General features: G+C 38.3%; 1 protein-coding gene across 3 annotated transcripts in view; it reads left to right on the top strand.

Moving 5' to 3' along the window:
• Positions 1 to 7,606, top strand: part of nhsb (Nance-Horan syndrome b (congenital cataracts and dental anomalies)) — a 55,386-nt gene extending 47,780 nt beyond the window's left edge. For all 3 annotated transcript variants that reach the window (XM_052570001.1, XM_052570000.1, XM_052570002.1), the window contains 3 exons: positions 120 to 3,146; positions 3,728 to 3,851; positions 3,969 to 7,606. In XM_052570001.1, coding sequence (XP_052425961.1) covers positions 120 to 3,146; positions 3,728 to 3,851; positions 3,969 to 4,572 — 3,755 coding nt within the window. In that variant the 3' untranslated portion in view covers positions 4,573 to 7,606. The remainder of the gene's footprint in view (positions 1 to 119; positions 3,147 to 3,727; positions 3,852 to 3,968) is intronic.
• The last annotated feature ends 5,836 nt before the right edge of the window (positions 7,607 to 13,442 follow it).

Genomic DNA, 13,442 nt, shown 5'->3' with positions numbered 1-13,442 from the left:
TAAAGTCCAAGTTCATCAAAGCAACTTATTGTTTTCTTTAACATCTGCATGTCACATTTTCTTCAATTTTATCCTCATATATTTTTGGTTTAATTATTGGTTTTCTGATTTCCCTGTAGATTCTGACGAATCACCTGTGGCTAGAGAGAGAACAGTGATCATTCATGCCAACCCACACAAGTCATTGTGGCATGAGGAGCTCTCTTTGAGTGGACGAGTATTGCACACCAAGGACTCTGGCTGTCAGACAGATGACTTCTTGATTGCTGCTCCATCCCGGAGGCGTATTCGTGCCCAGAGGGGTCAGGGAATTCCAGCCTCTCTCTCACACTCCACTGGAAACATCACCTCCCTGCCGGATCGCTCTGATACTGTGTATGCTGCAGCATCAGCTACTCGTGTCCGTTCTAGAAGTCTACCACGTGAGGGTGGTCGGCTTCTGGATGAGGGTCAGGATGACAGTGATGATGATGATGATGAAGATGATGATGATGATGATGATGATGATGATGATGAAGAAGATGAAGAACTCTCTCCGTATGAAGCTGAGGACTTCCTACCAGGTCCAGGACAGAGAATTCTGAAGGATGAGGAGGAGAGCACTGATGACCAAGGCATGTCAGAGCTCCAGTTTGGAAGCCTAAAGTGCATGCAGCATTCCGAGAGCCCTGACCACACATGGATTGAGAGAGGCCGATCTAGACTACCACGCAAAGTTGATATGGGGAGCTGTGAGATTTCCTCCAGCTCTGATACTTTCAGCAGCCCCATCCACTCTGCCTCCACTACAGGAGTGCTAGGCAATCAGATTGACCATAAAGAGGATCACCAGTCATCAAGCGGCAACTGGAGTGGAAGCAGCTCCACTTGCCCATCTCAGACGTCTGAAACTCTTCCGCCTGCTGCCTCTCCTCCCCTGACTGGATCCTCACACTGTGATTCAGAACTCTCCCTCAATACTGGATCCCATGTCATTGATGACACCACTGGCTTCATAATTGACCCCTACCACATTGACAAGCCACAAGGACAGGGGCGATCCAATTCTTTTACCTCATCGGCTACTGATCAGATGGATGATGCAGGTGTCAGTACTGCTAGTGATGGTGAGTGGAACTGCACCCAGGACCAGCAGGATCAGTCCTGCCCCCAAGACTTCAGTCCAAAGCATTCCAGAGAGGATGAGAGTGGTGTCAGCTGCCCCAGTTATTCAAGTGGGGAAACTTACGAGAGTTTCAGTGACCAAGCATCCGCTAGGAAATCTGAGATGCACTACATAGTTGACACTGAAGGATTTTATTCCTCCATGCACTTTGACTGTGGTCTTAAGGGTACCAGAAGCTACTACGACTATGCAGCCATTGACCCTGACTGTGGACCAAGTGGAAATATAGCACCTGGCATGAGTGAATACACTCAGTCAGAGTATAGAGCCACCAGGACACTGGGTAGACCATGTCTCTCCTTAAAAAAACCAAAGGCCAAGCCACCCCCACCAAAACGTAGCTCTTCATTAAAGGAAACAAGCAGTGGTGTGAACATTCTAGAGCAGGATGAACCAAAGATTACTTGCGAGTTGCCGCTGCCCTTGTCTTCCAGTGAGATGAAACTGCAGCTGGACTTGGCTGATTCTGCAGGGCACCTTGACTCTGCAGGTCTTGAGTCACTTGGCGCATGGGGAGTGGAGAATGTCAGGGACATGCTTGACTGCTCCTCTCCATTCAGTTCCTCAGACACACATTCGTTCAAGGATGAAGGTGCTGTGCAAGCTGACTATGCAGACCTCTGGCTCCACAATGACTTGAAATCAAATGACCCTTACCGGTCTCTGCCCAACTCCAGCACTGCTATGGGTACAACTGTTATTGAATGCATCAAGTCAACAGAATGTGCAGAAATGCAAGCCTGTCAACACAGGTCCAGACCTACTTCTCCAACTCTTCCTCCATCTGAAGGTGACTTAAAGCTGGCTTCCCCTGAAAAGTTGGTGAGCTTGGCATCCCCTTCCAGTGGATATTCTAGTCAGTCAGAAACTCCTACATCTTCCTTCCCCTCTGCTTTCTTCCCAGGGCCCCTGTCTCCAACTAGTGGCAAAAGGAAACCCAAAGTCCCTGAAAGGAAGTCCTCACTTTGTTCCCTACAACAGCCGCAGCTTTCAGTCCGAGACCTAGGCATTTCCTCCAGGAGGGAAACTGACTTCCATGCCATACCCCCCAGTCACCTTGACCTAAGTGCTCTTCACAGCAAGTACTTTGCTCACAGAAATCAGATGCACATCCTCCACCAGAATAAGCAGAAAGCTGCCATAGCTGCGGCTGCAGCTGCAGAAGCTCGTACTGCAGCCGCTGCTGCTGCCGCTGCTGCAGAGGCTCGCACTGCAACTTCTACTTCAGTGAGTGCAACAAGCACAGTACCCAGCTCAGCCCATTTGGCCATCACTCCAATTGTTCTTAGATCAGTCCAACTGCGATCTATTTGTAGATTAGCTGAAGGGAACCAAGGGTATGAACTGGTCAGTGCAAATCTAGTAACTCGTCCCAAGTGTCCCACAGTAATAACTGATGCCCCATCCTCTAGCAACAGGCACAACAGGAAACCACCAGCCTACAAACCCCCTGCGGCACAGCTCTGTGAGTCACAGGTACCAACAGTGGCAAATGTTGCTCTTCCCCAGGAAGAAGTGAAAGTGAGACAGGAGAGGCTTGGTCCTGGTACTTACTGGGCAATGACTGCTTTCAGAACTTCTGTAGATCCTACTCCTGAAAAAGAAGACTCTTCAACAAGGTCATCTCAGCAAGAACAAGACATCAGAAAGTACCCAGGTGTGCAACTGACATTGTCACCAGAGAGACTAAAACAAGATCTAAATCAGCTATCACGGTCAGACCCCTCAGCACAGCCCATGTGTTCAGCCAGCACAATCCCACCCCCCGCTTACAGTGAAATACAGAGGAGCAATTTTGTACTGTGCAACAGCCCTGACAAAGTGCCTGTTTCAACTCAAGAGACATCGCACACTTACACAATCAGCGATGTACAAGGCCGAGAAGAGGATTATGAGACATCAGGTGTCGCAACCAGAAGTGCCTCACATGACATAGGGGAAGAAGGGTCGACCCCGGACACAGAGGACTATTTCAGCAAGGGTAATTCTCCTGTAAAACTTATACTTAACAAATGTTATTTATTTTACCATGACTGTAAGTTAAAATAACAAATACTGTAAACATACCTAGTTTTTTTCTGCCAGTGTTTTAAATGACATTACATGTATTCATTACTCCCCAAACCTTTGCATAACATTACTGGCTGTATGACTCTCTCTCCTTTCCACCTGTAGCTTGTGTGTGGTGAGCACATTGGCGCCATTGTCCTGTGGCTGCCATCGCATCATCCAATGCTGCACATTGGCACATATACCCCCCCCCCCTCCAATTGTAAAGCACTTTGGCTGTACAACAATAGACAGTAAAGTGCTATATAAATGCCTCATTCATTCATTCATACATGACACCAAACCCCATGCAGAGTTGGTGATTGTTTTTATTTCACCTCTAGTGGCCACTATTCCTGTATTATGGGAACTATAGGAGATAGTATATAGATATACTGGTCATCCTCAAAATTATTTTCTACTAGACTGACTTCACATTCAAGTTGTTGAATGCTTAACTTTATTTTCAAGAGCTAATTGAGTTTGAAGTATGAATGCTTTGCATGTTGACAGAATCAACTCCCAGTGACAATTCAACATCTTCTTTGACTGATGACTCTAAAACTGATGATGATAATGTTTTCCCATCCCCCAACAAACTACTCACAACTGAAGATCTGTTTGCCATGATACACAGGTAAGCATGACTGTTTCACATTAAAGATCCACATTTTGTGTCGTGTTTGGATGATATTTCATGCAATCATTGAAACTTTTATGTGACTGAAATACTCTGTCAACCAAATCTTTGCAGGTCTAAAAGGAAATTGCTGGGACGTAAAGACTCGGGGGAGATAAGTGGAAAAAGTCGGCCTGGAGTAGCACCTGCACCTGCTCCAGTCAGCAATCCTTCTGTATGCCCGGTCGCCCCTGCTGCCTCAGTCCCTTCAAACAGCTCTCAGCGAGCCTCAGGACCCATCTACAGGAGTGCCAAAAAGTCCAGTACATCCAGTGAGGAGTTCAAACTCCTGCTGCTAAAGAAGGGAAGTCGCTCAGACTCAAGTTACCGCATGTCTGCTACGGAGATCCTCAAGAGCCCCATCACACCCAAGACTCAAGTAGAGCTGCTATTAGAGACTGCAAGACAAGCAGAGGAGCCCCCCTTACCTCTCCAGGAGTCCACTAGCAGTGGAGATCCACTTCCAAGTCAATTCCCTAAGGCCAACAGCGAAGGATTCTCCCCAAAAACACTTACCATGTCAGCTGCCTCCAGACAAGGACGTTCTAGAATTCCACCTGCGGCAAACAGCAGTCGCTATAGCACGCGGAGTCGGCTGTACACTGCCCCAATGCAGGCCATATCAGAGGGAGAGACTGAAAACTCAGATGGAAGTCCACACGATGATCGCTCCTCTTAGTGGTATAATCATTTTTTTAACCACTTAGCAAAATGATACATCTTTTATAATACAAAAACATTCTATTTGAACTGTATGAGAGTGGTGTATACATTATGATCTACCTTAGTTTTCTCCCCTTATGTTTGTGATTCAGAAAAAACTAATTTTGATTTCTTTAAGCTCCTTTTGTTTTACCATTTATCATTGGGAGCTATGATTTTCATCATAATATCATGTTTTTATGTTCAGAAAATAAGAAGGTGGAATTAGTTCTTCAACAAAATTTGGAAAGGTTACTTTTTAATATAGAAAATTCTATTTCCATCATCCATCACAAATTTACACGAATATGTGGATGCTTCTCTAAAGACAATCGCACCACGGCCATTCTTAGCAGGGGTGTACAATGGGAAAGATTTCTGAGAAAAAAGAAAGCTAGAACTGTGATGAACATAGTTCTATTAGACTGGTGGTTTGCAAAACCATCAGTTCTTTTGGACTTAATTTGGGTATTTATACCTTGAAATATACAACCTGGATGTACTGTTAAATAACAAGGCAAGCAGACAATGTAATCCAGTTTTAGTTTAGTGAAATGTCATGGAACGTACAGTATGTGTGTTTCAGAATCTTCATGCTGTCTGAATCTCAACCTGTCAAACAGCATTCCAACAACTGTAACTAATTGAATCCTTTTTAAGCGTGTTTAGTTTACCTTTTCTTCAAAAACCCAAATTGGGTTGTGTATTTTTGTCACAATTTTCAGGTGTCATCATGTATATTTACTTAACCAACCAACATGGAAGATTTTTGTGACTGCAGAAGAAATGAGGACCTCATTCTCAATGTATTCTGTGAATACCCTTAAAATCAAGCTTACTGTTCATTTGAAGAAGAACTGATTCACTTTTAAAGTGAAACTCTTCAGAGTTGGAGGTCTTCTATGAGTTCAGAACTCATAGGAATTAGCTAGATTTGTCAAGCCTACACTGTGCCACTGAAGGGAAGGTGACATGCTGTGAAAAAGATCGATTTTTGGTCATCCGTCTCTGATGAACGCTCTTTCACTGTGGTCATAATTCAGTTTCTTCATCCTTTGTACAGCATGCAATAAAACACCAGAACACGTGACATCTCCACGTAAAATGTATTTCCACCTTCACTTGAATTTGTTGAGTTTGTGTTTAGTTAATGTACAAAATGTGAAATTTGCAGTTTTACATCACTGTATACAAAGTTTGAGCTTTTTCCTTAAGTGGAGAAACTGGACAATCTAATCTAAGGAAGCACTATTTGTGTACAGATGAGTTTTGAAAGAACACACTGAGGTTTAAATATGGTGCCATTTTGTTAAAATGTAATGTCACTATTGATATATATCTCAATTTCTGGGATATACGTAAGATGACTGCGAGAAAGCAGCAGTGGTTCATTGCTCATCTGTATATTTATAGATGACTGACACAATATTTCAGCCTTTATTCTGAACTGTTATTGATTTGTCATGTACTGTCATGTCCAAGAGGTTTGAGATTTGAGTTATTTTTGTTTTATACCGGTAGAGAAACCTTCCAGGATATTCTGAGACACTAACTGAACTAACAGATATTTTCTCATAAAATAGTAGCTGCAGTGTGCAATGTCTTATTTCTCCTTTAATACAGCCCTGTCTAATGGTTGTCGCAATTAGCTTTGCTTTATAACTACAGAATTTTGGAAGTACAGACTACTTTTTTTCTCCTTTGTGTCCATGTACTAGAACTAAATCTATGAAATCTTCTTTTAGATTGCAACATTTAATAGAAAAAAAAGTATTTTTAATTATGGGATATTTTATCCAGAGAATTATTTTGTTAATAAATTTGGAAAATAATAATTATAAAGCTTTATTTAAATAAAATCAGAAGAACATATTTCATATCAGGGGTGTATCAGCCAATGATGAAGATACAGAACTTGTAAACATTTCTTAATTAGCTGTAAACTCGCATTCTTAACAAATAAGCTTAAACGACTGTAGTTAAAAATGTTGGTGCTTTGAATTCTATACCCAGGCCATATTCTGTCGTTGTAGCCATTAGGGGAAAAATGTCATTGATATCATCAGTTTTCTTTTCATACTGTACTTTTCTCTCTGTGCTTGTGATGCAATTGCAGTCATGAAAACAACACTCGTGACAACTCAAAAATTCAGATATGTAGCAATGCTTGTGTCTTTTGTTTCTATTTTAACAACAGTAGCCACATTTGAAGTATCAAGTCACTTGTACTGTAGTGAAGCTAACCAGTCAGTTTAGGCCTTTTTTGCAAAAGATTAAAGAAAAATAATTAAGTGAAAACACAAAGTTATCTATATCATACTTATTTTACCTCAAATGCAGCTTTGGACTGTTTTAAACTGGCACAAGTTACTATACAAATTATCATATCAACAAAGAATTAAAGTAACAGGAAACAAAAAGACACTACAGAGTAGAGTTATTGTATTGGTTTTCTTTTGTCATCATAATCCATCTTAGACTATTTATCTGATCTTTTGCCGATTTTCTCTGCATTAATGGAGAAGCACAGTATTTTTTAATTTTAATTTATTTTATTTTATTATTTATTTTTTGCCAAAGGGTTTCAAATGTGTATTGGTGTGGGAAAAAAATAAAGTATAATAAATTAATTGAAGAAATAAAAAATGTTAAAGTGAAAATGTCTAAAGATAAGATGCATCTCATTCAGTTACAATAAACAGGAAGTAAATCACATTCTGCATACATGCTTCATTTCAAGAGATATAAATCCATTTTGTATTTTTGTATAAACATGTACATATGATCTTTTTCAAACGAAAAAGGAAAAGGCACTGTTTCATTCAAAGTTTACATTAATTCCAAGCCTTTGTATATTTTTGAGCTGTGCGACTCTCTCAGTCCTTTATTTATTTTTTAGTAAACATTGTGGGAATTTCATTGTAAAATTGAACCATTTCTTGCCAGCTCAAGTGACTGCTTAGTAACTGTGCATAGAGAAAGCCAATAAATGTGACTGCATTGAAAAATAACCGGATGCCTGAAGTATGATTTACATGTTTACTGTATGAGCAGTCGACTTTCACACGTTAAAACCTATTTTTTACATAAAAACCTGAATAAATATATTTAAACCTCTTACAGAACTTGTAGAATAAAAAAAAAATTCAGTCTTTTTCAGTGACAGGTAGGCCTAAATATTGTTGTGTCATAAATACCAAGTTGTAGCTGCATTACGAAATTTATGTAAGCTACACGTAGTCTACACAATTGATTTAATATTCCAACGTGAGTTATAAAGTCACACTTAGCAGTCACAATGAATTTTACATAAATGTATTACATAAGAAATAGCCTGCGAGTCTATTTGAGCCCCCAACAGCCCTGAGAAATTGTAAAATGGTAAAACAAAATCAACCTCTCTAGTTGTGTACTTATACAGAGAAAAATGAGAATGTTTACTCATTCTGAACCATAACAAAACATAATGGAGTTGGAACGCTTTGCATTGTGGAGACCTGGTTGAAATTTCGGAAACGCCACAAGAGGAGGCTATTTCTCCATGAAACATATTTTTCACTGAAACGCAAAAATTATAATAGGATCTCAAGTATGCATTGAATCATTGAACATTGACTTCCCCAGGTTTAAAGTAGAGATCCGGTGCATCTACAAACAAAGGAAATGTGAAAAAAGATGAACCCAGTAACTTTTTTCACGTAATCATTCACGTAGCCTAGTTTAATTTGTAAATGAAAACACAACACGCTCATTTATCATTGTCTTACAAAAATGCCAAAAACTTTTGACTTAATATTGTAATATGCCCATGTGTGATGATAAATGAACGTGTTGTGTATTCATTTACAAATTAAACTACGTGAATGATTAATTCCTCGACGAAACACTTTAGTATTTATAATTACTTCATTTGAATACTGACGATCGCATGTAATACGGTCAATGCCTATGGTTAATATAATAATTTAATAATGTAATAATTTATATAATATGTAATATAATGATTACTTAATTCGAAATAAAATATGAATGAATCCATCTCTGATAATCCCGAGGTTGCTATGGTCACTGGTTTGGTTATGCATTAAAGGTGATGTTTTTAAGATTGACACAGAGTGGTTGAACTAGGTATTGCAGTCTAAATTCAAAATATTGGAGAGTGGGTTTTTTTTCCCTGTTTTGGCTTCAAAGGTGCATCGTCCATCCTGTTTTTTATACAGTCTACTCTATGGTAATGATATACACCCTTCAAAGGACACGCTTCAATGGCTCTGTCCTTTTAAAAGGGAGAAGGGCACAGGGATGCTCAATTTTCCGTTTGGAATGCACCCATTATTTTAAAAAGTTTACTGAGGGAGACGTCACTGTGACAAAGTGAACAAAGCTCCCATGATCCGTGAGGCTTTTTGAACTTTCCATAAGAGATTAGACAGGAGCCATTGATAATTTATTAAGTGCCAGACAGGATATGACTGGAGGGGGTTAGTCAGAGGTGGACCCTCTGGCCCCAGGCATTAGAGCACAGCATTGTTGAAGGTCATGGCAGTCTTTGAGGATGAATGTGGGACAATAGGTCTTTAAGAAGCAGAAGACCAGAGACGACATGAGGCAACAGACCACCATCACTTCTGACACAATATTGAGTTACTTTGTCTTTTTTTTATTCAATCAAACATTGTGTTTGAGAGCAAAATTGTAACTGAAAAATAAAAGATTGCAAATAAAAATTGCTTGGATTTTTTATTTACCAAAAAATGAAAAAAAAAAAATATTTCCTGCACTTTTAATTCCACACCCATTTATTTTGCTTGTGAATGAGCTACATCTCAGTAGGTGGTAACTATGCACCAGAATGAAAGACTTGTTTTCTATTGTTGAGCTTGGCACAATAGTTTGGCCACAGCCACTGCATGATCCTGGTTATGGCACGGAGATGGTGTATTTTAATATGAGGGCCTAATACACAGTGTAATGTCCTAACGTAATCTATTTTGATCATTTTTAATGTAACAGTGTCAGTAATCAGTGTCACAAATTCAGTCTTAAGTAGAAGGGTGTTCTGTAGCAATAGCCAAAAATACATTGTATTGGTCAAAATTATAAAAAAATGTTATGCCAAAAATCATTAGGATATTAAGTAAAGATCATGTTCCATGAAGATATTTTGTAAATTTCCTAACATAAATTCATCAAAACTTCATTTTTGATTAGTAAAATGCATTGCTAAAAACTTCATTTGGATAACTTTAAAAGTGATTTTCTTAATTTTGCATTTATTTTGCACCCTCATATTCCAGAGTTTTTAAATAGTTGTATCTCGGCCAAATATTGTCTTATCCTAACCAACTATACATCAATGGAAAGCTTATTTATTCATCTCAAACATTTAAACTCAAAGGGTCAATAAAAGAGAACTGACCCTTATGACTGGTTTTGTGGTCCAGGGTCACATATAGTTGAATGAGCCATGTCATTTCAGAGCAGTCTTTCTCAGCCATGTTCAAGGGTACATAATGAACAGAACAGAGAGCAAATGGGTGTGTAATGATAATAAATTGTGTACTGGGTGTGTAATAAAAATGTTAAATCCTAGCAATTTTTATTTGCAATTTGTAAAAAACATTTATTGCTATATAATTAGTTTGTTCTCAAACACAGTGTGTTTGATTTAAAAAATAGGCCTTTCATAGACCTTTATCTAGAAGAGTTGATTCTGATGACAAAACAGCACAGCCTTTCTAAAGTTAATTTACTGCACCAAGACTTTCTCTCAGATCTGAAGCTATCAGACAGACTGAACTGAGTGTTCTGCAAGACTGTGGTGTTTCTATCTGGTGATTAACTTTTAAAAAGCAATTGAGCCATGCTATACTAAATTAATTTGACAACATAGATAAAAATGGATTAAGACGGCACCTGAACCTCCAAATTCAGATTTTTTTTTTTCACTATTCATGGATCATTGAAAATTGAAGCATTTCAAAACATCTCAAATGTATTTAATTTTATCTTTAATTTTCCTCACAGAGCATTGATTGTCTTGCTGAAATGTGTCTCGGTTTTTACCAATTTAAACTCAAATAAAAAAGTTTAAACAGACATTTAAGCACATAAATATTTTTGACTCCTGAGGTCAGTGTTTTCTAACTGATGATCAATGTATTGTCTAATGACTAAATGAGATTAAATAAAGAATGGTCTTTTTGTGACGTGTCATTCTTTTTGCTTGCACTGGATATCATTACTTCATAATTTGCTTGCATATCAGACATGTTCATAAATATATTAAAATACCCTTAATATTTCTCAAAAAGACTTGGGTCCTTTTGAATTTTATTCCTTTGACAATTTATTACAAATAGAATCATGTTAATCTAAACATGCTTACATAATCCACTTGTATCTCTAACACTATTGTAATTTGGTAAGATGGAGCAATGCACACTTTAAATATTTTGCTAATTCCCACACTTTTGTAAATCATCATCATCATCATCCTTTGTGGAATAATGTCTTCCTAAATCCTTGTGAAGTTAGAATGAATCATTTAACTTGCCACATGGTGAACATTAAGTTGCAAATAGTTTAATCCATTCTTTGGCAACAGAAACACTGCATATGATCTGAACTTTCCCATCATGTCCACAGATCTCCTTTGGGACACACCATTTACTGGTTTGTGATCCATTTGGCTATGGAGTAAACATTTAGTTGCACAATAGTTACCATGCTGAGTTAATAAACCAGTGGAGGCCAGATTGAAAATCATCCTGTTCATTTTGAGAAATAAATAATGAATGGATAAATATTTTTTACATGCATTTATTTATTTGCTTGCTTTTGCATGCAAACCTTTATTTAAAACCTGGGCATGAACAATGATAAACCTGAAAGTAGACCAAGCTATATTCAACTTTTCACTCAAATTGTTAATTTGAAAATAAATGTTTTAGACTTTTGCAGCCCACTGTATCTGGCTTGTTTTTAATCAATAGATTAAAATGAATCTGGATTGAGAAGACTTTTGTTTCAGTATCTACTCTGGGCTATCTACTAATTCCCTATTTTATAGTGTTTTATATTTTGACCGCATGTGATTCCTGATAGAATTACATCCCACTTCAGAGCTTTAAAGAACTGTCAAAGCACTCAAGACGTTTTGTGATAGTTTGCAAGGCCCGTCTCCTCTCATCATGCAGATTTGTTCTCTGTGGTTTATCTCAAAGCAGCTCTAACATCTGCTCAATATTAGTCTAATTTATATTAATGTTAAACAAGAGTTTATGTGGATTGTATTTCTCAAAACATATTGACGGCCCAGGACCATCATAAATTAGAGAGAAAGAGAGATGCTAAAAAGTTTCCCAAAACATCAATAAATTCTCCCAAATGTTAAACTAACACCCATGTTTGTGTTCACAGTTCTCTGACATTGGTTAATGGTCATATGGCATGCCATTGGTACAGGCTTTGGTGTTTTGAACTCATTGTTCTCATTGTTTTTCCCTTAACTTACTAGCTAGCTAGTTGAAGTGAAAATATTCCATACAGCAGGGCAAAAATGACAGGTTTAGCAGATATGCATTCTGAGCTATCATCAGTTTGATTTACATATTACATTAATGTTGTAGTGTAAAATGTCCAGATTATTTGGGGATGCTGCCTATATGTGTGAATGTGTATGTGTTCTCCTAATGAAATATTGCATTTTCCCTCAAAGTATTGACATATAGGCCTGTTACCCTGGGCTTAACCTCCTCCACTGGGGACACCATTCAAAGAGAGGGAATGAAACCGTTTCCAACATGGAAACTGTATACTGCTCACCAGAGGGAAAATGGAGTTGAAATAGCATTTATCAGGGTTGCAGTTGCACATAATTTATTGCACTGTTGTTAGAGTATTTGTGGTCAGGGTCCGGGGTCCACAGAGCTGTCTTTAAAGGAATAGTTCAGACAGAAATGAAAATGTATTGATTTACTCTTTATTTATACTTTATTTCAAGAGTGAGTTGAGTACAGCTGACTCAGCAGCTCAGGAGGGGAATCTTCTGGAGGTGAAGATTGTCTGTAAATAATCATTTACACTGAATAAGTGACTAAATGTAACTATTTCAAAATCCTCTGGAAGCATATCCAGGAAACAATTGATGGCTTTTTTTCCAATAAATTTTTTCCCTGATTCTCTAACTCAAGTTTATAATATTTTTGTCTGAAGTTTCTCAGTAAGATGGCTGTATGAAATGTTTATGCTTTTTTGTGTGTCTTAAAGGGGGTTGCTATTTATAGATTAACCTTGATAGACCTCAGGGTGACTTAGTAAGGCAGACAATATATTGGAGACATTTTTCACTCAACAAAGTAATTTGCAATAATTTCCAAGTCATTCAAGGAACATTTTGATGTCAAATACCTCTTTTTTTTTTTTTTCGAACCAGGAACACAAAGAGCCCCACCATAAGGACTGGTCTGAAGTTTGGCATCTTTTTGAGTGGAACCTTAGGTTCTTAAGGGTCTACAATGGCGGACCAAATAGAAGAGGTAAAATACATCAGACCAACACAGAAATGTCAGACGGCAATGGATCTAATCAACTCGTTCTAATCTTATCCATTTGTGGTCCCGTTACCAGTGCCGCTACCCATATCAATCCCTATCCCTTTCCAAATTCCTCAGAGTTTAGACTCAGAAACGTTTATTAAAACCTCTGAAAGTGATTCTATGATTGACATAAGCACCAGAAGCACGGCCTGCCCTGTATTTCCGCATGCACCATCAGTCTCTCAGGACAGGTGCTTGACCTCACACTTAAGGCAACCCAAACTAAGGAGGGATATGTTTTATCTGC

This window comes from Carassius gibelio, chromosome B11, assembly GCF_023724105.1.
Source record: "Carassius gibelio isolate Cgi1373 ecotype wild population from Czech Republic chromosome B11, carGib1.2-hapl.c, whole genome shotgun sequence".
Taxonomy (NCBI): domain Eukaryota; kingdom Metazoa; phylum Chordata; class Actinopteri; order Cypriniformes; family Cyprinidae; genus Carassius; species Carassius gibelio.
Note: the sequence above shows the minus strand (reverse complement) of the source record. Positions and strands in the feature narration are given on the sequence as shown.